General features: G+C 44.0%; 1 protein-coding gene across 1 annotated transcript in view; it reads right to left on the bottom strand.

Annotated features, from left to right (window-relative positions):
• atp13a3 (ATPase 13A3) overlaps positions 1 to 26190 on the bottom strand; it is an 85606-nt gene that overhangs the window by 2790 nt on the left and 56626 nt on the right. The window contains exons 23-28 of the mRNA XM_059986907.1: positions 23440 to 23536; positions 21584 to 21656; positions 12046 to 12220; positions 5058 to 5266; positions 4135 to 4223; positions 2370 to 2450 (exon numbers count right to left, since the gene is read on the bottom strand). Coding sequence (XP_059842890.1) covers positions 2370 to 2450; positions 4135 to 4223; positions 5058 to 5266; positions 12046 to 12220; positions 21584 to 21656; positions 23440 to 23536 — 724 coding nt within the window. The remainder of the gene's footprint in view (positions 1 to 2369; positions 2451 to 4134; positions 4224 to 5057; positions 5267 to 12045; positions 12221 to 21583; positions 21657 to 23439; positions 23537 to 26190) is intronic.

Genomic DNA, 26190 nt, shown 5'->3' with positions numbered 1-26190 from the left:
GTTGAGATGCTAAATTGAAGAAAGGCCAATTTTGATGGTATCAGAAAGGATCTGGAAAGTGTGAATTGGGACAGGTTGTTTTCTGGCAAAGGTGTACTAGGCAACCCTTCAAAAGTGAAATTTTGAGAGCACAGAGTTAGTATGTTCTGACAGAATAAAAGGCAAGGTTTACAGCTTGGAGAACCTTGATTTTCGAGAGATATTGAGGCCCCAAGAAAAGGAATGAGGTGCATATCAGGTATATGCAAGCAGGAACAAATGAGGTACTTGAGGAGTAGAAGAAATGCTAGAAAACACTTAAAGTGAAAATCAGAAGGGCTAAAAGAAGGCATGAGGTTGTTCTCACAGACAAAGTGAAGACAAAGGGATTCTACAGATATGTTAAGAGCAAAAAGATAGCAAGGGACAAAATTGGTCCTCTGGAGGATAAGAGTGTTAAAGAGATTGGAGAGATTTTAAATGAATATTCTGTATCTGTATTTATTTAGAAGATGGATACAGAGTCAACAGAAGAGAAGCAAAGCTGTAACAAGGTCATAGACCCGATACAGATTACAGAGGAAGAGGTGTTTGCTATCTTGAGAAATCAGGGTGGATAAATCCCAAGGGTTGAATAAGGTTTTTCCTCAGACCCTGTGGGAGGCTATTGTAGAAATTGCAGGGATAGTTAAAACACTCTTGGCCAAGGATGAGATGCCAAAAGACTGGAGGATAGCTAATTTTGGTCCGTTCTTTAAGAAAGCCTCTAATAATAAAGCAGGAAATTATAGGCCAGTGAGCCTGACATCAGTTGTGGGAAGTTATTGGAAGGTATTCTAAGGGACTGGATTATATAATTGTTTGGATACACTAGGACTGATTAGGGATAGTCAACATGGCAGTGTGTGGTAGATCATGTCTAATCAATCTTCTACAGTTTTTCAAGGAAGTTAACAGGAAAGTTGATGAAGGCAAGCCAGTGGATGCTGTCTGTTAGAGCAATTGTTGGGTTTAGTCCATTTATATTTAGCCACCAGTCTTCAAATCTGAATACAAATTGTAGATTTAATTTTAAAATGCAGCTCTGAACAATAGGTTCCTAAAATCCTGAATCACAGACAAGACAAAGGACAATATGGAATTGTCCTTTGATATTTAGCACATAAAATATCATCCCACATTGGGCCAGCCAGACATTTCAACTGAAAAGGCCTCAATATGATGCATGTTGTAGTTAGTTTTGTTGAATAAAGAAGCTGCTTCATACCTACCAGTTTTTTTTCTCTGGTGACTTCATTCATGCAACAACACTACCTATGTGGATTTTTGCAAGGCCTTTGACAAGCTCCTGCATGGAAGCTTGGCCTAGAACTCTGTTTCCTGGCATTTAAGATGAGGTAGTAAATTGGATAAGATACTGGTTTTGCAGGAGAAACCAGAGAGTGGTAGTAAATCAATGTCTCTCTGATTGCAGGCCTGTGATCTATTGGTGTGCCACAGGGATTAGTGCTGGGTCTGTTGTTGTCCGTCATCTATATCAACAAACTGAATGATAATATGGTAAACTAGATAAGCAATTTGTGGATGGCACCAAGACTGGGGGTCTGGTGGACAGCTAGGAAGACTGTGAAAGCTTGCTGTGGGATCTGGACCAGGTAGAAAAATGGGCTGAACAGCAGCAGATAGAATTTAATGCAGATGGGTGTGAGGTCATACACAGTGAGAGACAGGACACTGAGGAGTGCAGTAGAACAGAGGGATCTGGGAGTACGGATTCATAATTCCTTGAAAGTGGCATCACAGGTAGAAAAAGTCGTAAAGAAAGCTTTTGGCACATTGTCCTTCATAAATCAATGCACTGAGTACTGTAGTTGAGATGTTATGTTGAAATTGTACAACACGTTGGTGAGGCCTAATTTGGAGTTTTGAGCAGCGACTGACAGGAATTATGTAAATAAGACTGAAAGAGTGCAGAGAAAATTTACAAGGATGTTGCCGGGACTTGAAGGCTCGAGTTATAGGGAAAGGTTAAATAAGTTAACTAAAGGGGAATTTTATTTAATTCCATCCTAAATGCTTCTAATGACCTATCATCCATAACCATCTAGGTTAGAGAATTTCAGAAATTCACCATTCTTAGCAAACCAAAATTCCTACACACCTCTGTATTAAATGATGAGCCTCTTGTGGTGTACCTATATGCCCTTGTACAAGAAACTCATACTAGTGAAAACATTTCAATGCCTACCCTATGTCAGACCCTTTAGGAATTTACAGTGTATGTCTCAATAAGTTCACCCTTTATTCTTCTAAACTCCAAGGAGAAATGAACATGCTTAGTTTCTCTTGATTGACATAATGCCAGAAAGAATGGATAGTACTCTACATACCTCAATGCCCATGATAACAAGGAAGTGAGTAAGAACCATAGCTAGAATGTAAAATCTCCAGTTTCTTGGGGTGCAAACGAGCTGAAAAAAATGTTTTACATTACTATATTAAAACAAACCACTGAAACGTTATCTACAGTATTTCATTGATTAATGCTTAACTAAATCTAATTATATTTTTAATCACTGAAGTATTGTGGGAATCTGATCTGCTTTACCAATTCCAAATGATATGGCTGCAAGTTGATAGATTGGTTACCCAAATTCACTCGGACTTGGATAAGTGATAAATTACTGCAGTTACTCAAAGATAAATTAAAAACTATCATTTTTAGGTCTGTCACAAACCCAAACCCCTTGCCCTGAACACCATATTAGATTGAACCAGTTTGAATGCAATATTAACATCTCCAATTTGAGTCTTGGTTGAATTTTTAAGACCACGTCTTTCTTATACGATTGTTAATTTAATCTATTCTTTGGTCATCTCATGACTTAACCTCTCATCATCCTTTGTAAAATTCAGAGGGTGTGAAATTCTGCTGCATGTTTTCCATTTTATATACAGTCAGTTATCACTTCTAACCTCTCCTTTGTTTTCCATTCACCATACATCTCAATGTTAAACTTACCTGTTGCTGATTCTATAACCATTCCCAATGCCATCCACTGTAATCTGTAAACCTATTAGTCCCAGCCTCATACAACTCCAATTTCTCTCCCAAAAATCACTGCCTCTCTTTTAACACACTCCTGAATGCTATTGTTTTTGAATAGGCTTTTGATGACCCTAAAATACTGTATACCTTACTTTAGTTTGGTATTCTGTGAAGCAATCTGGATTTATTTTCACTTTCTGGATCACTTTTTTTTTAAAAAAACAAAAATACAATTATGTCATTCTGAAATATTTTTGGGGTGGTAGGGGATGGGAATGAGGAATCATAGGAATGTAAACAATAAGTATAATAGTACGCATCATTCATGAATAGATGGTTGTACATCAACTCCCTTACACCTTCCTCACTTTGCAGTCTGTTAGTTCAGATACATGTTATGTTGCCTTAACTCATCTTAATTTCTTTTTGCTATTAAAATTAAACAGACAGCATATTGACCAATATTTAAATATACATTTAAAAGATTATTTAAACAAATTTCTGTGTACAAATTAATTGCATGCACTAATCTGTGAGGCCAAACTTTATTTAGCTTTGAACATGGGTCCTCCTCACTTTTCACTTGTGTATTGCAACACAAAAGTTTTGAAAGGTTTTGGAGATAGGATATCAGCACATCCGAATGTCTCCTTCAGTACCAAGTCCAGGGTCAGTCCCTGATCAACCTGAACTGAAGAGGCAGATACACTACATATCTGGATCCACAGCTTTATGTCAACCATAGCTGGTTTACTTTATGTAGCCTTACTCATGTGAATAGAATCACTGTCCTTCATTCAAAAGGTAACTGCAAATTAATTAATTTACAGTAGTTACATGAATCTGTAACTCAATCTAATTAGTTACTTTCAGCAAGGCCTCGAGAGCACTGGGAACTGCAGGACCTCTAAAGTGTGGCCGAAGGCTGGACTGAGAGAAAGTGGGCACTGTACGCAAGGCATAGAATAATTGATCAGTATTCCATCTACAGAAGTCATACAACGTTGATGAGCAGCAGAGGGAATGAAACAGCTAGGTAATTATCCAACATTTGCTTTGCTTTCTAACTTCACTTGAATTTCACACTTTCATCTACCAATACTTACTCCTAGTGCATTGTGGACAGCAACTTGATTACCAAAGAGCAAATACAGACAGGTTCCAATCTGAGCCAAAATGATCATCATAAATACATCTGAAATAAAGGAGAAGTGGGCACAATTATAGCTTTTATTCCCTATTTGACACATTACATTCAGCAACATTTGACTTAAAGCTTCCAGCATTGGTAAAGTCCCTAATTTATTTTTCATTGTGGACTTCCCATAAATAGCATGTAAATTGAGGTTTGACCAGCAAGCAATCCAGACATCGGAAGTTTAAGAGAAGGGGACTTCTCTCAGGTCCACTGCCTGAGTAGAAAAAGGCAGCAGTGGACCACAGCAGCGTAATTTGAGCTTTGACCAGTGACCAATTCATGTTTGGGATTGACTAAAGGAAGGCGGGGCAAGAGCAGCAACAGTCATCTGAGTGGACAGGGTCAGAGTGGTGATCTTGAGGCTTTAGCACTTTGAGGCTTCAGCCAAAGAAAGCAAAGCTCCAGATTAAGTTTTTCTCCCTCTTCCCTTCTTTACATCTGCCCAGCTTGTACAGTAGAGATGCCAGGCAGGATGGTTGCATGCTCCTCTTGCAGGATGTGGGAAGGCAGGAAACCTCTGGTGTCCCTGACAACTACAACTGCAAGAAGTTCATCTAACTACTGCTTCTAACAAGGAGTTTGAACTGAAACTTGATGAACACAAAGAGCTGAATTTGACATTTCAGTGGTACTTAACACACACAAATGGAGCTCAGAAGAAAAAAAACTGTCACACAAGAGGCTAATGAAAATCTATAACCTGGATTTCACTGAAGATGCACAAGTTATCATTAGCTTCTATTGGAAAGAAGCTCAAATCACTTATTAAATCTTGCATTCATGTTTAACTGAAACTAATTATGCAGTTAATGGAAGTAGAAAGCTTCTTACAGTTGGTGTAGATTGGTTTTCGGTAAGGCTTTCCTTTACAGTATACAATTGCAGTTGATATACAGCTGAAAATAGATAGAAGGTACACAGTTGTATTCTCATAACTCTTGTAGTCATCTTCATTTGATTCTGGGGAGATCGAAGCAGTGCCCATGGTGTTATTATTTGCAGATACATCACTACTTGTTAGGTTTTTTGGATTACAAGCTCTGCAAAAAAAAAGAAAAAATATCTTTAGTATGAATCATAGCATTTTTGGCAAATGTAAAAACAGCCCTCTGTATTGCCCACCTCCCTTTTAACTTTTTGAAGGAGGCAGGAAAAGTATTAGGACCAGACTTAATTTATTTTGATGGACTTGAATAAAAAACTGGAAGGACCGATGTGCTATTTTGATACACTGTATGTTCAGCCGTACAACCTGAGTGACATTTGTGAACAACTGACTCCATTATTCTGAAAGTCAGTTCCTCAGAAAGAAATTCAGGCGAGGTGCAAAATTTACTGCCAACTCATTATTGTACTTTTTTTTTAACAAGAGGGATAAAAGTTAGTCATCTCCAATTATACTAATAGTGCAAATATTAATGGAAAGTAGCATTGCAGCCTGCATAGACATCAGAGTTGTAAGGTGTAACAAGTAAAGGATAAGGAAGAGTGATAATTTTTCTCAAATCTAAACTAGTTGTTTTTAAAAAAAGGTTTCTGAAATGAAGAAATAAAAAGTCTAAACAGACACAATATACTTAAAATTCCAAAATGCTTTTGATAAATTCCCTGTTGATTCAAGAAAACAAGAGTTAGTGCAAGAGTTGATGTGGGTAGATTGTTAAATCAATTAACAGCTAAAATGGAGAAATTTGATGGATTATTCCCAATAGTGAAAGAAGTCCTCTTCTCTCTTAGGGAATCCTCTGAGAATGAGAATGAATTGCTGCCAATCCAGTTCTTTGGGTTCTGAGATAAATGATGAAACCAATGTGGCACCCTCCATTTTGTTACTGGTGGGGCAGGAACTACTTGGCATGGTGGGAAGTTGCTAGACTTCTGGACCCTTAATCTGAGCTTCTGTATGCTCCCAAACATAGATTTAAGATTCTCTGTGTCATTCTCAAGTTGGAAGTACCTTTTTCAGAACTTTTTTTAATTATATTTTTGACTGATAATGGCAAATTACACTATACACACACATGACAGATACATGTAAGTAAGAATTTATCTAACCACAATAATATATTTAAAAAGCTGAACTAGAAAAAGACAGCTGATTCTCTTTTATGCCAAAGACAAATTTCACCCTCACTAATTAGTCTGGAATTATTTAGAACCATAGAACGTGACAGCACAGAAACAGGCCTTCGGCCCTTCTTGGCTGAGCTGAACCATTTTTCTGCCTAGTCCCACTGACCTGCACCTGGCCTATATCCCCCCATACCCCTCTCATCCATGTACCTGTCCAAGTTTTTCTTAAATGTTAAAAGTGAGCCTGCATTTACCACTTCATCTGGCAGCTCATTCCATACTCCCACCACTCTGTGTGAAGAAGCCCCCCTTAATGTTCCCTTAAAACTTTCCCCCTTCACCCTTAACCCATGCCCTCTGGCTTTATTCTCCCCTAGACTCAGTGGAAAAAGCCTGCTTGCATTCACTCTATTTATACCCATCTTAATTTTATATAACTCTATCAAATCTCCCCTCATTCTTCCACGCTCCAGGGAATAAAGTCCTAACCTATTCAACCTTTCCCTATAACTCAGTTTCTCAAGTCCCGGCAACATCCTTGTAAACCTTCTCTGCACTCTTTCAACCTTTTTAATATCCTTCCTGTAATTAGGTGACCAAAACTGCACACAATACTCCAAATTCAGCCTCACCATTGTCTCATACAACCTCACCATAACATTCCAACTCTTATACTCAATACTTTGATTTATAAAGGCCAATGTACCAAAAGCTCTTTACTACCCTATCTACCTGTGACACCACTTATAGGGAATTATGAATCTGTATTCCCAGATCCCTCTGTTCTACTGCACTCCTCAGTGTCCTACCATTTACCTTGTATGTTCTACCTTGGTTTGTCCTTCCAAAATGCAATACCTCACACTTGTCTGCATTAAACTCCATCTGCCATTTTTCAGCCCATTTTTACAGCTGGTACATATCTTTTTCGAGTACTTTTAAGGCATTTTTTAAACAACAGAACATGAGCTATCCTCCAATCCTCTGGCACCTCACTCATAGATACTGACATTTTAAATATATCTGCCAGGGCTCCTGCAATTTCAACACTTGTCTCCTTCATGTTCCGAGGGAATGCCTTGTCAGGTCCTGGGGATTTATCTACTCTGATTTGCCTCAAGACAGCAAGCACCTCCTCCTCTTCAATCTGTATAGGTTCCATGACCTCACTACTTATTTCCATTGACTCCATGCCAGTTTCCTTAGTAAATACAGATGCAAAAAAAAACCATTTAAGATCTCCCCCATTTCTTTTGGATCCATACATAGCTGACCACTCTGATCTTCAAGAAGACCAATTTTATCCCTTACTATCCTTTTGCTCTTGACATACCTGTAGAAGCTCTTTGAATTATCCTTCACCCTGACTGCAAAACCAACCTCATGTCTTCTTTTAGCTTTCCTGATTTCTTAAGTATTTTCTTACTCTTTTTATACTCCTCAAGAATCTTATTTCCTCCCTGTTGCCTTTACGTGTTATACGTCTCTCTCTTCTTCTTTATCAGAGTTCCAATATCCCCAGAACCAAGGCTCCTTATTCTTATTCACTTTGCCTTTAATCCTGACAGGAACATACAAACACTGCACTCTCAAAATTTCTCCTTTGAAGGCCTCCAACTTACCAATCACACCCTTGCCAGAGAACAACCTGTCCCAATCTACGCTTTTTAGATCCTTACTCACTTCTTCAAATTTGGCCTTTTTCCAGTTTAGAACCTCAACCCGAGGATCTTTATCCATGATCAAGTTGAAACTAATGATGTTATGATCACTGGTACCAATGTGTTCCCCTACACACACTTCCATCACCTGTCCTAACTCGTTTCCTAATAGGAGATCCAATATTGCATCCTCTCTAGTTGGTACCTCTATATATTGATTTAGAAAACTTTCCTGGACATATTTTACAAACTCTAACCTGTCTAGACCTTTAATTGTATGGGAGTCCTAATCAATATATGGAAAATTAAAATTCCCTACTATCACAACTTTATGTTTCCTGTAGTTGTCTGCTATCTCTCTGCAGATTTACTCCTCCAATTCTCGCTGAATATTGGGTGGTCTATAATACAACCCCGTAAATGTGGTCATTCCTGTTTCTCAGCTCCATCCATATGGCCTGAGTAGTTAATCTGTCTTGCCTGAGTACTGCTGTAACATTTTCCCTGACTAGCAATGCCACCTCCCCCCCACCATTCATCCCTCTGCCTCTATCACATCTGAAACATCTAAACCCTGGAACATTAAGCTGCCAGTCCTGCCCCTCCTGTGGCCAAGTTTCACTAATGACTACAATGTCATAATTCCACGTGTCAATCCACGCCCTCAGCTAGTCAGCTTCCCCACAATACTCCTCGCATTGAAATAGACACACCTCATAAGATTATTACCACCACACACAAACCTTCTATTTGTGACTTTGAATGAGCTTTTAACATCATTTATTTTCACCCTCACTCCACTATCTGCTCTGTCACTCTGGTTCTCATCCCCCTGCAAATCTAGTTTAAACCCTCCCCAACAGCACTAACAAACCTCCCTGCAAGGATATTGGTCCCCCTGTAGTTCAGGTGTAACCCGTCTCTCTTGTACAGGTCCCACATGCCCCAGAAGAGGTCCCCATGATCCTGAAATCTGAAACCCTGCCCCCTACACCAGTTCCTCAGCCACATGTTCATCCTCCAGAGCATCCTACTCTTACCCTCACTGGCACGTGGCACAGGTAGCAATCCGGAGATTACGACCCTCGAAGTCCTGCTTTTTAACTTCCTACCAAGCTCTCTATACTCACTTTTCAGGACCTCCTCACTCTCTCTTCCTACGTCATTGGTACCGATGTGCACCATGACATCTGGCTGCTCACCCTCCCATTTCGGAATGCTGTGCCCATGATCAGAGACATCCCTGACCCTGGCACCCCGGAGGCAACAAACCATCCGGGAGTCTCTGTCACGACCACAGAATCTCCTGTCTGTACCACTAACTATCGAGTCCCCTATCACTACCGCTCTCCTCTTCTTCCCCCCTCCCTTCTGCACTACAGAACCAGACTCAGTGCCAGAGATCCGGCTGCTGCAGCTTGTCCCAGGTAAGCCATCCCCCCTCGACAGAATCCAAATCGGTATACTTGTCGTTGAGGGGAATGGCCACAGGGGAACCCTACTCTGCCTGCCCTTTCCCTTTCCCTCGCCTGACGGTAACCCAATTACCTGTGCGCTGCTCCTTTGGCATAACTACCTCCCTGAAACTACTATCTATAAACTCCTCATTCTCCTGAATGATCCGGAGATCACCCAGCTCCAGCTCCAGTTCCCTACCACAGTTTGTTAGAAGCTGCAGCTGGATGCACTTCTTGCAGGTGTCGTTTCAGGGACACCAGAGGTCTCCCCGACATCCCACATCCTGTAAGAGGAGCATTCCAACATCCTGCCTGGCTTTCTCTCTACTCTAAACAAACAAAAGGAAACTTACCAGAACCTACCCTCGCCTCTGCCTGTTCATGCCAAAGCCTGTTGAGCCAAAGCCGTCCCACTCTGCTCCCTGGATATGGTGGTTGCCTTTTTAAACCTTTGGCGTCCTACTGGCTGATGTCACACGTCTGCTCAGTCCAGCCTCTTTTCCCCGAGCAGTGTGTAAAAAAAAAAGGCTTCTCTTTAAGATTCCTTACTCCTTCCCGATCAGCCTTTAGCTCTGATTTAAAAAAAATCGGATTTATAGGTTGATCAGGTTAGATGAAGGAGAGTGGAATGAGGTATGTGTGAAATATTGGGCTGTGTTCAGTTTTTCTACTGCAGACGGTTGGGAATAGTTCTTAATACTACATACCTTAGAGCTTTGACTAGTGGCCAATCTGGATATTGGAAGTATGGACAGGAGGGACTTTAATCAGGTCTGCTGCCCAATGATATAAAGGTTCATAGCAGTATAGTAGAACCTTGACCAGTGGCCAAGCAGTGTTTGGGATTGATTCATAAGAGCAAATTAAAGGAAGGCAGGGGTGAGTGCAGCAGCCATCACTGCATCCATCATCTTCAGAGTGGACATAGACTGGTGATTGTAAGGCTTTACCTCTTCGAGGCTTCAGTGAAAAGAGAGGCTTCATTCAGAGAGAAAGGGAAGGAAAAGCTCAAGTTTTTTTCCTTCTCTTCTTTATCTTTGCTCAGCTAAGTAGAGATGACAGACAGCATAGTGAAATGCTCCTCTTGCAGGGAGACCTCTAGTGACCCTGACCACTACAACTGCGAGAAGTGCATCCAGCTGCAGCTTCTAACAAACTGCATTAAGGAGCTGGAGCTGGATGAACTCCCAATCATTTGAGAGGCTGAGGGGGTGATGGATTGGACATACAGAGAGGTGATTACGCCTTTAGTGCAGGACACAGAAAACTCGGTAACAGTCAGGAAGATGAAAGGGGTTAAGGAGCCACTGCAGAGTACTCCCGTGGATACCCTCCTCAACAACACTTTGGATACTGTTGGGGGATGACCTAACAGAGGAAAGTCACCGTGGTCGGGTCTCTGGCACTGTCTGCCTCTGTGACTCAGAAGGGAAGGGGGAAGAAGAGGCATGCTATGGTGATAGGGGATTCATTCATTAGGAGAATGGACAGGAGATTCTATGGGCGAGAACCAGATTCCCAGATGGTACGTTGCCTCCCAGGTGCCAGGGTCTGGGATATCTTGGATCGAGTCCTCAGCATTCTTAACTGGAAGAGTGAAGAGCCAGAAGTCATGGTCCTTGTAGATACCAATGACATGGGTAAGATGAGTAACGAGGTTCTGTACAGGGAGTTCAGGAAGTTGGATGTGAGGTTAAAGGGCAGGACCTCCAGGATGGTGACCACCAGGATTGCTACCTGTACCATGTGTTACTGAGGCTAGAACTAGGAGGATTATATAGTGTAATACATGGCTAAGGAGTGGTGTAGGAGGGAGAGCATAAGATTTTTGGATCATTGGGCTTTCTTTCAGGAAGGTGGAACCTGTAGAGAAGGAATGGTTTGGACTTGAATTGGAAGGGGACAAATATCCTAGCAGGAATGTTAGTTAATGCTCCACAGTGGGGTTTAAATTAGAGTTGCAGGGTATAGGAACCAGAGTGCCTGAATAGTTAGTGGAGAGGTTGTGGAGGCAAAGTTGGTACGACTTCAGACAAAGTTAGGAATCAAAAGGTTGAGCATGGTGCAGCAAAGTCAAAAAGGATTAATATAGGACTGAAGATGTGTCTGAATGCTCGCTGTAAACGGAATAAGGTAGATAAGAAAAGGGTTCAGAGGAGGTTCATGAAAATGATTCCAGGATTAAATGGCTTGTTATATGAAGAGCCTCTGATGGCTTGGGGCCTGTATTCAGTCGAATTCAGAAGAATGAGGGTTAATCTGACTGAAACCTATTGCATGGTGAAAGGCCTTGATAAAGTGAATGTGGAGAGGATGTTTTCTATGGTGGGAGACTAAGACCAGAGGACACAGCCTCAGAATAGGGGAGCGTCCTTTAGGATGGAGATGAGGAGGAATTTCTTTGGCCAGAGTGTGGTGAATGTGTGGAATTCTTTGCAGTTGTGGAGGCCAAGTCTTTATGAGTATTTAAGTTGGAGCTTTATAGATTCTTGATTGGTCAGGGCATGAAGGAATATGGAAAGAAGGCAGGAGATTTTAGGCTGAGAGTAAAATTGGATCAGCCATGAAATAATGGAGCAGACTCGATGGCCAAAGGCCTAATTCTGCTCCTATATCTTATCGTCTTACCTGTAAATATCTGTGGGTGAGTACCAAGGCTGTTGTTGAACCATCATGAATCCAAACACATGTACAGCAAGGCTGAAAATGACATTCAGAATAACAGACAGCAGCAAAGGCGGTGAAATAAGCTGATTGGGTGGCTGATGTGGGTCCAGCTTTGGATATACATGATTAAGGCTCACTGAAATACAATAAAAATTGAGTTGGGATAAAAATCTCTCATCAGATAATGTTACAAATATCTGTATCACCTAACATGCATATTAAATCTTCCAAAACATTTTTAAGTACACTCCATCACCATAATTCCAGCAAGTCTAAATGGCAATCTGTTTTTCTGATGAATAATTGCCCAGATTTTAATTGCATCTTTTTTTTTTCTTTCAGTAGCACATGGTTGAAAATGACTGGCTTGAGTGAAATGTTTTGACAACCATTTGCAACACTTAAAGTGCTGGAGGAACTCGTCAGGTCAGGCAGCATCTATGGAGGGGAATAAACAGTCAATGTTTCAGGCCAAGACTCTTTATCATGATCTAATCAATGCCAGAAACATTGACTGTTTACTCTGATGAGTTCCTCCAACATTTTTTTATGTTGCTCTGAATTAACAGCATCTGCAGAAACTCCCGAATTTATTGTCAACCATTTCTCTGGAATCTCAGTATTCAAGGAACTAACATAGTCAAAATTCTGCAGAGCTGCATTAACATCAAGAGAATTACACAAATAATGGAAGAATACATAGAAACTTCAAGGTGTAATGCTCTGGTCATAATCTGTCACCATTGCCTAAAAATAAGTATTTCAGTTTTCTAATCAGTTCAGTAGTTATCCTAAAACCAGATGAAACATTGGCAGCAGTTGTACATCATCTCTCACTGATTGCTCCCCTCTGGCTCACCTTCATGTTTATAACATAGCATGGAAGGCCAAGGGAGCCAAGTAAAATAGAATGAAATATTTGATTACCTGGTTGGTGGAGATGCTAAGACAGTTGGTGTGAGTGAACTGAGTGAAGAAATTATTTAGCAGGATAAAGCTTGCCACACAATTGTCCTGCACAGTTGGTATGCCATGCTTTGCAACTTTGCCATATTCTCTTAGGCCATTTGGCTGAATGATTCTGTGCTGTCTTACAGTATTCCCATCTGTCCCACTGTCCATTTATTCCCTGTAATATACTCTTCCTCATCCTGATTTTTCTGCTACCCAGTTACATTGGGGGGGGGGGGGGGGCGGGTGCAGCCATTTCCAGCAGACACACCAGTCAATACATCCTTGGATGTGTATTAAAACTGGAGGAGCAAGTGAAATCCTATGCCATTATAGCAAGAATGTGTAAATGCCACTCAGACAGCAGCTGAGGTTAGTATATTGCATCTGGGTCACTGGAGTTCTGAGTAAAAGCTCTGCCTACAGAGTCATGTGTTGCTCAAAGCTACTGTATACGGTCACAATAGAAATGGGGAATCTCTAAATCCTCCGAAGGCGGAATTCTGTTCCTTTGTGTTTCCTCATGCTCTATTAACCCTTTGCATCTGCTACTTCGAGCACTAGATGAACTCCCTTTTTCAGTATTTTTAAACAGCCAAATAGACACTTCAAATTTGAGTTTTGAAACCCATGCTGTCTTTTTAGAATGAAGTGATTTCTGGCAAAAGGATAAGAATCTGAAATCTTGATGACTTCTCTTTCATAGATGCCGCCAGCACCTGTTGTTGTTGACAAGGGCCTGAGGCTGATCACTTCAAGGAGCATCAGGGGACCTTGGCTGGTTCTTGTGGAAATATCTGTTGTCACCAGCTGGCACTGGATGACTGCATGCTTTTAAGCTTATGATGTGGGGTCATGAGGGAACTGCGAGCTCAGTAAAATGTACTCTGGATCCTTTAGCAGTCACTTTTGATAAATGTAGAATGGGACTAAATTCTAGCTGGACTGTAGAGGAGAGCATGGATTTAGATTGTCAGGGGTGCCAGAGCTTTAGGAGAAAGAAAGGAATGCTGTAGAAAGGAAAGAAATAGAACACAGGAGAGATGTTTTTAGCCGAGATTAAGAAGCAAAATCCTTTAAGCCACTGTTTATCTAATTCACTCAGACACAGGTGATATTGGACCAGGAGTTTAAAACAAAACAAAGTAAGTTTCAAGGAAACATGTGAACAAAGGCACTGTTTGTTAAAGAAAGCATCAGAACAGGTTACCAGCACTAGAATCAGCTGAGAATACTGGCAAGATCTCCAACATGTAATGCACTGCTAATCATAATCGTGCAATGGAATTATCTTAGATAGGAAACAATCCTTGCGTAATTGAGTGGAACAGGCTTGCATTGTTCAGGAAAGATTTATTCAGAATATCTAATAAAAATGGTGATTTCCACTGTCAATTTCATGACAGCTGTGGTCTTCACAGCTTCAGAAGAAGTCGATGCCCAGGTGATGTACTTTATCACTGAGAATATATGTTTCCAAGCTAAAGGTGCAGCTATGGGCACCCGCATGGGTCCTAGCTACGCCTGCCTTTTTGTCGGCCATGTGGAGCAATCTATGTTCCAAGCCTACATCGGTATCTGTCCTCCTCTTTTCTTATGTTATATCGATGACTGCATTGGCGCTGCTTCCTGCACACATGCTGAGCTCGTCGACTTCATTAACTTCGCCTCCAACTTTCACCCCGCCCTCAAATTCACCTGGTCTATTTCCAACACCTCCCTCCCCTTTCTAGATCTTTCTGTCTCCATCTCTGGAGACAGCCTATCCACCGATGTCTACTACAAACCTACAGACTCTCACAGCTACCTAGACTATTCCTCCTCCCACCCTGTCTCCTGCAAAAATGCTATCCCTTTCTCTCAATTCCTCCGCCGCATCTGCTCTCAGGATGAGGCCTTTCATTCTAGGACAAAGGAGATGTCTTCCTTTTTTAAAGAAAGGGGCTTCCCTTCGTCCACTATCAACTCTGCCCTCCATCGCATCTCCTATATTTCACGCACCTCTGCCCTCACCCCAACCCCCGCCAGCCCACCAGTGATAGAGTCCCCCTGGTCCTCACCTATCACCCTACCAGCCTACAGATCCAACGTATAATCTTCCGTAACTTCTGCCACCTCCTACGGGATCCCACCACCAGACACATCTTCCCCTCCCCCCCACTCTCGGCTTTCCGCAGGGATCGCTCCCTACACAACTCCCTTGTCCATTCATCCCCCCCCATCCCTCCCCACCGACCTCCCTCCGGGCACTCATCCCTGCAAACGGAAGAAGTGCTACACCTGCCCCCACACTTCTTCCCTCACCACCATCCCAGGCACCAGACAGTCCTTACAGGTGAGGTACCACTTCACCTACGAGTCAACTGGGGTGATATACTGTACCCAGTGCTCCCGAGGTGGCCATTTACACATTGGGGAGACCCGCCGCAGACTGGGAGACTGTTTCGCCGAATACCAGCGCTCGGTCCTCCAGCAGTGGCGGGATCTCCCTATGGCCACACACTTCAATTCCACAGACCACTCTCACTCCGACATGTCTGTCCATGGCCTTCTCTACCTTCAAGATGAGGCCACACGCAGGTCGATGGAGCAATACCTTATCTCCCACCTAGGTAGCCTCCTACCTGCCGGCATGAACATCCAACTCACAGACTTCCGTTGAAACCCCTGCCCCCCCCCTTACCCCAATCCCAATCTATAATTTTCGTCAGGTTCTCTTTCTCTCTCTTTCCCCCCTCACTATAATCTCCCCCCAGCCCTACCTTTCTTTCTTTTATTTCCCATAATTCTCCACCTTCCCCCAGCCTATTTCCCTTCAGCCTATCACTTCTCAGCTCTCTACTTCATCCCTCCCCCCACTTCTTATCCCCCCTCGACCATCCCATGTTACTTCACTCCTGATGAAGGGTTTTGGCCCGAAATGTCGTCACTACCTCCTCCCATAGATGCTGTCTGGCCTGCTGAGTTCTGCCTGCATTTTGTGTTTTTTGAATATATGTTTGTGATGTATTTTGCTGGAAATCAATATAGTTTGATAGTGAAGAAATGCCTGCAGACTCCTTTAGTTTCTTATTTCATAGTCTTTGGAATTACTTTCTTCAGTGATCAAAAATGCATTTCTAACCTCATCAGCCAATACATTACTTCAGAAAAATTGCAGCTGTTCCATGCACAGCGGCAACACAGCCTTTTCCCTTAGTGATATTTGTTGGCACGTTCTTTTCCAGCATAGTAGTGCCATGGGCCTGATTTATAAACGGGGTGAGTGTGGGGGTGGTGGAGGTGGTGATAGGAGTGGGGGTGCTGGTGGTGGCAGTGGCAGGGTTGGGGGTAGAGTTGGTGGTGGTGGTGGTAGCGGGTGTGGAGATGGTGGTGGGGTTGGAGATGGTGGTGGTGGTAGCGGGTGTGGAGATGGTGGTGGGGTTGGAGGTGGTGGCAGTGGTAGCAGGTGTGGAGATGGCAGTGGGGTTGGAGGTGGTGGTGGTGGTGGTACCGGGTGTAGAGATGGTGGTGGGGTTGGAGGTGATAGCGGGTGTGGAGATGGTGGTGCGGTTGGAGGTGGTGCTGGTGGTAGCAGGTGTGGAGATGGTGGTGGGGTTGGAGGTGGTGGTAGCAGGTGTGGAGATGGTGGTGGGGTTGGAGGTGGTGGTAGCAGGTGTGGAGATGGTGGTGGGGTTGGAGGTGGTGGTGGTGGTGGTACCGGGTGTAGAGATGGTGGTGGGGTTGGAGGTGGTGGTGGTGGTACTGGGTGTGGAGATGGTGGTGCGGTTGGAGGTGGTGGTGATGGTAGCGGGTGTGGAGATGGTGGTGGGGTTGTTGGTGGTGGTGGTACCGGGTGTGGAGATGGTGGTGGGGTTGGAGATGGTGGTGGTGGTAGCGGGTGTGGAGATGGTGGTGGGGTTGGAGGTGGTGGTGGTGGTACCAGGTGTGGAGATGGTGGTGGGGTTGGAGGTGGTGGTGGTAGCGGGTGTGGAGATGGTGGTGGTAGCGGGTGTGGAGATGGTGGTTGGGTTGAAGGTGGTGGTGATGGTAGCGGGTGTGGAGATGGTGGTTGGGTTGGAGGTGGTGGTGATGGTAGCGGGTGTGGAGATGGTGGTGGGGTTGGAGGTGGTGGTGGTGGTGGTACCGGGTGTGGAGATTGTGGTGGGGTTGGAGGTGGTGGTGGTAGCGGGTGTGGAGATGGTGGTGGGGTTGGAGGAGGTGGTGGTGGTACCAGGTGTGGAGATGGTGGTGGGGTTGGAGGTGGTGGTAGTGGTAGCGGGTGTGGAGATGGTGTTGGGGTTGGAGGTGGTGGTAGCGGTAGCGGGTGTGGTGATGGTGGTGGTAGCGGGTGTGGAGATGGTGGTGGGGTTGGAGGTGGTGGTAGTGGTAGCGGGTGTGGAGATGGTGTTGGGGTTGGAGGTGGTGGTAGCGGTAGCGGGTGTGGTGATGGTGGTGGTAGCGGGTGTGGAGATGGTGGTGGGGTTGGAGGTGGTAGTGGTGGTAGCGGGTGTGGAGATGGTGGTGGGGTTGGAGGTGGTGATGGTAGCGGGTGTGGAGATGGTGGTGGGGGAGGTGGTGGTAGCGGGTGTGGAGATGGTGGTGGGGTTGGAGGTGGTGGTGGTGGTACCGGGTGTGGAGATTGTGGTGGGGTTGGAGGTGGTGGTGGTGGTACCGGGTGTGGAGATGGTGGTGGGGTTGGAGGTGGTGGTAGTGGTAGCGGGTGTGGAGATGGTGGTGGGGTTGGAGGTGGTGGTAGTGGTAGCGGGTGTGGAGATGGTGGTGGGGTTGGAGGTGGTGGTGATGGTAGCGGGTGTGGAGATGGTGGTGGGGTTGGAGGTGGTGGTGGTAGCGGGAGTGGAGATGGTGGTGGGGTTGGAGGTGGTGGTGGTGGTAGCGGGTGTGGAGATGGTGGTGGGGTTGGAGGAGGTGGTGGTGGTAGCGGGTGTGGAGATGGTGGTGGGGTTGGAGGTGATGGTGGTGGTGGTAGCGGGTGTGAAGATGGTGGTGGGGTTGGAGGTGGTGGTAGCGGGTGTGGAGATGGTGGTGGGGTTGGAGGAGGTGGTGGTGGTAGCGGGTGTGGAGATGGAGGTGGGGTTGGAGGTGGTGGTGGTAGCAGGTGTGGAGATGGTGATTGGGTTGTTGGAGGTGGTGGTGGTGGTAGCGGGTGTGGAGATGGTGGTGGGGTTGTTGGTGGTGGTGGTACCGGGTGTGGAGATGGTGGTGGGGTTGGAGGTGATGGTGGTGGTACCGGGTGTGGAGATTGTGGTGGGGTTGGAGGTGGTGGTGGTGGTACCGGGTGTGGAGATGGTGGTGGGGTTGGAGGTGGTGGTAGTGGTAGCGGGTGTGGAGATGGTGGTGGGGTTGGAGGTGGTGGTAGTGGTAGCGGGTGTGGAGATGGTGGTGGGGTTGGAGGTGGTGGTGATGGTAGCGGGTGTGGAGATGGTGGTGGGGTTGGAGGTGGTGGTGGTAGCGGGAGTGGAGATGGTGGTGGGGTTGGAGGTGGTGGTGGTGGTAGCGGGTGTGGAGATGGTGGTGGGGTTGGAGGAGGTGGTGGTGGTAGCGGGTGTGGAGATGGTGGTGGGGTTGGAGGTGATGGTGGTGGTGGTAGCGGGTGTGAAGATGGTGGTGGGGTTGGAGGTGGTGGTAGCGGGTGTGGAGATGGTGGTGGGGTTGGAGGAGGTGGTGGTGGTAGCGGGTGTGGAGATGGAGGTGGGGTTGGAGGTGGTGGTGGTAGCAGGTGTGGAGATGGTGATTGGGTTGTTGGAGGTGGTGGTGGTGGTAGCGGGTGTGGAGATGGTGGTGGGGTTGTTGGTGGTGGTGGTACCGGGTGTGGAGATGGTGGTGGGGTTGGAGGTGATGGTGGTGGTACCGGGTGTGGAGATGGTGGTGGGGTTGTTGGTGGTGGTGGTACCGGGTGTGGAGATGGTGGTGGGGTTGGAGGTGATGGTGGTGGTACCGGGTGTGGAGATGGTGGTGGGGTTGGAGGTGGTGTGGTGGTACCGGGTGTGGAGATGGTGGTGGGGTTGGAGGTGGTGGTGATGGTAGTGGGTGTAGAGATGGTGGTGGGGTTGGAGGTGATGGTAGCGGGTGTGGAGATGGTGGTGGGGTTGGAGGTGATGGTAGCGGGTGTGGAGATGGTGGTGGGGTTGGAGGTGATGGTAGCGGGTGTGGAGATGGTGGTGGGGTTGGAGGTGATGGTAGCGGGTGTGAAGATGGTGGTGGGGTTGGAGGTGGTGGTAGCGGGTGTGGAGATGGTGGTGGGGTTGGAGGAGGTGGTGGTGGTAGCGGGTGTGGAGATGGTGATTGGGTTGTTGGAGGTGGTGGTGGTGGTAGCGGGTGTGGAGATGGTGGTGGGGTTGTTGGTGGTGGTGGTACCGGGTGTGGAGATGGTGGTGGGGTTGGAGGTGATGGTGGTGGTACCGGGTGTGGAGATGGTGGTGGGGTTGGAGGTGGTGTGGTGGTACCGGGTGTGGAGATGGTGGTGGGGTTGGAGGTGGTGGTGGTAGCGGGTGTGGAGATGGCGGTGGGGTTGGAGGTGGTGTGGTGGTACCGGGTGTGGAGATGGTGGTGGGGTTGGAGGTGGTGGTGATGGTAGTGGGTGTAGAGATGGTGGTGGGGTTGGAGGTGATGGTAGCGGGTGTGGAGATGGTGGTGGGGTTGGAGGTGATGGTAGCGGGTGTGGAGATGGTGGTGGGGTTGGAGGTGATGGTAGCGGGTGTGGAGATGGTGGTGGGGTTGGAGGTGATGGTGATGGTAGTGGGTGTAGAGATGGTGGTGGGGTTGGAGGTGATGGTAGCGGGTGTGGAGATGGTGGTGGGGTTGGAGGTGATGGTAGCGGGTGTGGAGATGGTGGTGGGGTTGGAGGTGATGGTAGCGGGTGTGGAGATGGTGGTGGGGTTGGAGGTGATGGTAGCGGGTGTGGAGATGGTGGTGGGGTTGGAGGTGATGGTGATGGTAGCGGGTGTGGAGATGGTGGTGGGGTTGGAGGTGATGGTAGCAGGTGTAGAGATGGTGGTGGGGTTGTAGGTGATGGTGATGGTAGTGGGTGAGGAGATGGTGGTGGGGTTGGAGGTGGTGGTGACAGCAGGGGTGGGTTTGGCAGTGTTGGTGGTGGGAGTTTTCGGGGCAGAGGTGGTTGTCGTTGGGGTTTAGGGGTTTCATTATTCAATTGAATAACAATCTTCCGTTTTTCTATCTCTGAAAGTTTAATGTTATTTGCTCAGTCACTTTTTCCCAACCCACATGCAGTGAAAGTGAGATTCTCCTTTAATTCATTAGTCTGCAATACTGTATAAAACATATTTCAGAAAGGATATCTGCTTAACTGCAATAGTTCCTTGATTCTGAAACCAATTTTTTTGGACTACCAGAAAGATGCAGCTGTGAAACTAATGTATCACTTGGCAGCACATTTACTTGTGAGCAAGACTTTTCTCTGATGAGTCTCAAAGAAATTGGATTATACTTGAAAATAGGAACATCAAACATTCAAATTCAGAGCAGAAGATCCCTAAGCCTGCATTGCCATTAGTAGGGTCAGGTCCAATCAGTTTGTAACCTTAAATCCATGTTTTTGTTACCCAGTATGACCTTTCACCTCCATGCTTATCAAGAATCTGTGTACTTCTTCATTAAAATTATCTAGGCTCTGAATCTACCATTCTTTGAGGATGAAAGTTCCAGGATCTCAAGAACAGTGATTCCTAGTTCTAATTCTCGTATAAAAGGAAACATCTGCTCCAATTGCACCCTGTTAAGACCCCTCAGGATGTTATATTTTCACTCTTCTAATCCAAGTCCAGATGCCTATCCTTCCTTTGTAAAACAACCCACTTATTCCAGGTCTCTTATTAAAAGCATAAGCATACAGCATTCAAAATAACGTTTTAATCGGTGTGTCTCCTGAAGTCTGAAGTGAGACATGTTATGGCTGTATATAAATGAATACTTATTCATTATGAATAAGAATCTAATTGAAGCATAATCACTCTACTTTTGCATACAATTCCTCTGACAATAAATCATAATATTCCTAATTTTTTTGCTGTACCTATATACCAGCCTTCTGCAAATCATGCATCAGACCAATCAGACCCCTCTGTTTCTCAGAGAGCTGATAAAATGCTTCTTTTTCATTTTTATTGCCAAAGTGGATAATTTCATGTTCATAACTTTTATTCCATTTGCCAGATCTTTTTACCTCCTCAGGTCTTTTAGCAGAAATCCTAACAAAAGTTGTACTGCTAACAAATATTGTGTATTTATGTCTTCATCAAGCACAACACGAAATACTGGAGGATCTCAGCAGGTCTTGCAGCATCTAAGGAGAGGAATGGACAGTAGATGAGTTTGTCTGATACCCTTCATCAGGACTTAAAAGGGAAGTGGAAGTAGTCTTCATCTTTCATTTCTTATTCATGATAAGTATTAATATACATACAGCCATAAAAAAAGATCACACTTTACTTGCAGACTTCAGGAGGTCCATTGTTAATGTTGTCATTGTCTGGGTGCTACTGATTTATTTAAGTAGGAATCTGAGTAAGATTGAAGCAAGAGTACCCACTTGTGATACCGATTACTGTCGTAATCCCCAAATCTTCAAACAGAAACTGATAGTTCCCAAAAGTATTTGCTTCCTAAAATGAAAGAAAAGGTATAGTGTTTCAGCGTGTTTCCAGCACTTATATTAACTTACAAAGTCAGCAAATGCTAGACTAGAGCCTGCAAACAATGCAGTTGAAAAAGTTGTCAGTTGAGGGTTAGGGAGAATATTGCTAGACAACACAGTAGTAAAGCTATTATAAATTACACTTTCTATATTATACTAAACTGGTGTGTTATTAGTTTCATTTAGTTGAGAGAATAATATGTCAGTTTCCTTGAAGCCTTCATGAGGTGGATAGGGTTTTGGCATTGCAAAGGATCAATCTAGGCTCACCGAGGATCTAACTGATATATCTGGATCACAAACTCTGAAGATTCAGAAGAGTTGTGGTTTGATATGGAGATGTGCTCAGTTAATTAACTCTAACTGAGTGGCCAATCACAATATTCTCGTCTCAAGAGGAAAAGTCAGTCTTGCCTTTAGCCTCTAGGAACAGAGGGATCTTGCAGTCCATGTCCATAGATCCCTCAAAGTTGCTGGGGTGATTATGAGGCGCATGATGTGTTGGTCTTAATTAGTCGAGGGATTGAGTTCAAGAGCCGCGAGGTAATGTCGCAGCTCTACAAAACTCTGATTAGACCACAGGTGGAATATTTGTTCAGTTCTGTTTGATAAGAAAGATGTAGAAGCTATACAGAGATTGCAGAGGAGACTTATCAGGATTCTGCCTGGATTAGAGATCAGGTCTTACGACGAACGTTTGAGTGAGCTAGGGCTTCTTTCTTTGAGCATAAGAGGCTGAGAGATGCACAAGGTGATAAGAGGCATTGATAGAGTGGATAGTTGGCATCTTACTCTGAGGGCAGAAGTGGCTAATAGAAGGTATAAGTTGAATGTGATTGGAGGGAAGTATAGGGGAGATGTCAAAAGTATGTTTTTTGTTTTACACAGTGAGTGGTAGGTGCATGGAATGCACTGCCAAAGGTGGTGATGGTGGCAGATACATTATGAACATTTAAGAGACTCTTAGGCAGGCATACAGATGAAAAAAAATGGAGGGTTTGTGGGCGGGAAGTGTTGGATTGATCTTGAAGTAGGTTCAAAAGGTTGGCACCACAAAGGGCCTGTGCAGTGCTGAGCCATTCAATGTTCCATTAATCAATACCCAGTCAGCCTGATTATTCAATATGGATGTACATATCGTTCCCAGGATCAGTCAGGAATGGATCTTGCCTTGATTAACTAACCTGTTAAGATTTAAACAATGGAGGTACTTGTGAAAAAGGGCCAATTAAACACACTGACACCATCAGCACAGTAGGAGTCACCATTCCCAAAGGCATAAAGAGAAAAATAAAGGAAATATAAATCAAAATAAACTGTTTGAAATTGAAAATATGTAAAATCTGTTTTGTGAAATGCATTCATTTTAATAAATAAGACTTTTCTTAGAAATAATATGCTGTAGAAGTTAATACAAATCAAAGTCACTGAAATTATTTTAAGTGGAATCAGATTTCTTGGTTTACCTTTCCATTTACTGATAAGTATTTACCTTTCTATTTATCTACAAACATTCACAATAAAAGCTATAATAACTCACTTGTTAATTATCAGAATAAGCAATTTGTTATTCCTTAATTCAGTTCTTTCAATTCTGAATATATCTGAGGTACAATTCAAAAGGAACTATGAATTTTAACCAAGGCTTTTTGAATTCACAAAATTAGATGAATAATTGGCTGAGTATAATTAATAGTGAAAATTTTCTCATTTCTTATCACTAGAAACAATTTTGAAATAATTACTCATACCCAGTACAGACACAAAACCCCAAGATACTGGATCATGCTGTAGACAGCCATATACTTAAATATGCAAAATGAGGTGACTAATGCTGCTCTTCCCTCCCTGTTGGAGAAAGAAAACAATAAAAGCATTTATCATTGTGCTGTTTTAAAACTATACATATCAAATTAATCCCATTACTAATCCATATCATCACCTAATCCTAATCATTTTCTATGTGGCAGTCATTATGTAATGTATTTCCCCCGCATCAAAAACCAAATAAAAAGACAACACAAAAACTATTGGATTCAACTTCACAACAGTGGACTGAAAAAAAATTTGTGTGCTCTTGCTGAAAGACTTGCTATTAAAATTTCCTTTATTTGCACAGTTTAAAACATCACCACATTTATCACAAACTAATGGATAATGTGTTTTTGCAAAGAAGGTAGCACTGTAGGGCACTGTTCTGGATTATTCCAGTATTATATTTTTGTGTTAGTGAAAGACAAATATTTGATATGATTAACAAGGTAGAAAAGTTTTATCTGCAACTCTTGCAAATCAGTATTACTTTATTTTTTTCCTCTTAGAAACTTACAGCAGTAGCATTTTAAGCAAATGTAATAATGAAATAAAAATGATATTCAAGATATTTGTTGAATTTTTACTATCTTTAATTAATCAATTAAAACATCATGATTTTGAGCATCCTTGTCAAATTTATTTTATCTGAGTCTACAATGAAATCATTTAGTTTTATCGTCCTTTTAGGCTATATGATAAACGCTGGTTTGGCAACTAATGGTCAACTTGGAGGCAGTACCTGAACTGTCTTTTCCAGCCAATATGCACTGTAGGTGGTACACTCAATGGCTGTTCAGGCCATTATTACTCCTATTTTCAAATTTTTATTCTCCTTTCAGACCAGCTAACAGAAAATGTTTCACCAATTCACCACTTAGAGTAACATTGAAAATTAACAGTTTGTACATTTGTGATCAGCCAAGTTTTCCAGACATTTTCCACTGAGCAGATTTTGCATTTTGGCTCCATCACATTGTTGGGCTTCCACAACAATAAGCATTACAACCATAATACGATGAGCATTTGTTCTCCATGAAGATTTCAAAGCAGAATATGTTTTGGCTCTCTGGCAATTTGTGATAGAAGAATCATGCAAGACAAAGTGTCCAGGTCTTTGAGAAATCCCAGGACACCATTGTTTTACATTTGTCATTTGTGCCAGCTTTATCACAGATGAAGAGAGACAGGAAGAATACCTCATAAATAATATACGTGACATGAACTGGAGGGCTGGTTGAAAACAGTTGACTGGTCAAGACAACCTGTCAAGTTCAAGGTGTGGATATACCAGCACGGGATCCTACCAAGGATTCTTTGGCCATTGCTGGTATGTAAGGTTCCAGCTTTCACTGTCTAGAACCTAGAAGAGAAAGATCAGCAACTTTCTCCAAAGGTGGCTGGGATTGCCCAGGACTCAGCAGTATTACCATCTACAGAAAACACCAAGCTGCAGGTGCCCTTGAAATCCTTTTAGGAAGAGGTCAAGGTGACAAGAGCTAGAGAGGTGATTCAGTATAGGGAGTCCAGCGGTCATTGTGACAGGGGTCATTATGAATTCTGGGAGGAAGTGAAGAGAAGAAGCTTTAAGTTCCTCAGGGTGAATATCACAAATGACCTGACTTAGTCTAACCAAGCAGAGTCCACTACCAAGAAGGCCCACCAGCACCTTTACTTCCTGAGAAAGCTGAAGAAATTTGGCCTGTCCCCTAAAACCCTCACTAATTTTTATAGGTGCACCGAAGAAAGCATTTTTCTAGGGTGCATCACAACCTGGTATGGAAGTTGTCCTGTCTGAGACCGGAAGAAGCTGCAGAAGATCGTGAACACAGCCCAGCACATCACACACACCAATCTTCCATCCCTGGACTCACTTTACACCACATGCTGTCGGAGCAGTGCTGCCAGGATAACCAAGGACAAGACCCACCCAGCCAACACACTTTTGTCCCACTTCCCTCCAGGAGAAGGTTCAGGAGCATGAAGATTCGTATGGCCCGATTTGGGAACAGCTTCTTTCCAACTGTGATAAGACTGCTGAACAGATCCTGACCCGGATCTGGGCCGTACCTTCCAAATATCTGGACCTGACTTGCATTACCGTACTTTCCCTTTTCTATTTTCTAATTATGAATTATAATTTAAATTTTTATTATATTTACTTTGATTTGTACTTCAGGGAGCACGAAGCGCAGAAACAAATATCACTGTGATGATTGTACACTCTAGTATCAATTATTTGGTGACAATGAAGTATTTGTATTGTATTGTAGGCCGTGCAGCAGGCTGAATCTCGACTGTGCAATCTCGATGGTGGGAGTGGCGATGCAAGGAAGAGCTGGACTGGGAAGCTGCTCAGTTCCCAGGTATGACATGGCTAAGGGGAGGCCGAAGTGCAAGCTCATTCTGGAGAAAGTGAGGGTAGCTGTTCAAAAGAGAGATCCTCCAAAGCAGTGGGCATGAAACAGCAGGGAGCTTGGACCAGATGGGAGTGAGCCATGGAAAGGAGAGTGACATGATCTTTGGTGAACAGATCTGTACCGAATCAAGGCAGTCTAGGCAGTGTATGACATCTTGCCCGGTCCATTCAACCTGTATAGCTGGGGAAAGGTGATGCCCTAGACTGCCTGTTATGTTCCAAAGGAGGAATCTTGGAACACATTCTGAGCTGCTACCCGAAAGCTCTTCAC

Source organism: Hypanus sabinus, chromosome 2 (genome assembly GCF_030144855.1).
Source record: "Hypanus sabinus isolate sHypSab1 chromosome 2, sHypSab1.hap1, whole genome shotgun sequence".
Lineage (NCBI taxonomy): Eukaryota > Metazoa > Chordata > Chondrichthyes > Myliobatiformes > Dasyatidae > Hypanus > Hypanus sabinus.
Note: the sequence above shows the minus strand (reverse complement) of the source record. Positions and strands in the feature narration are given on the sequence as shown.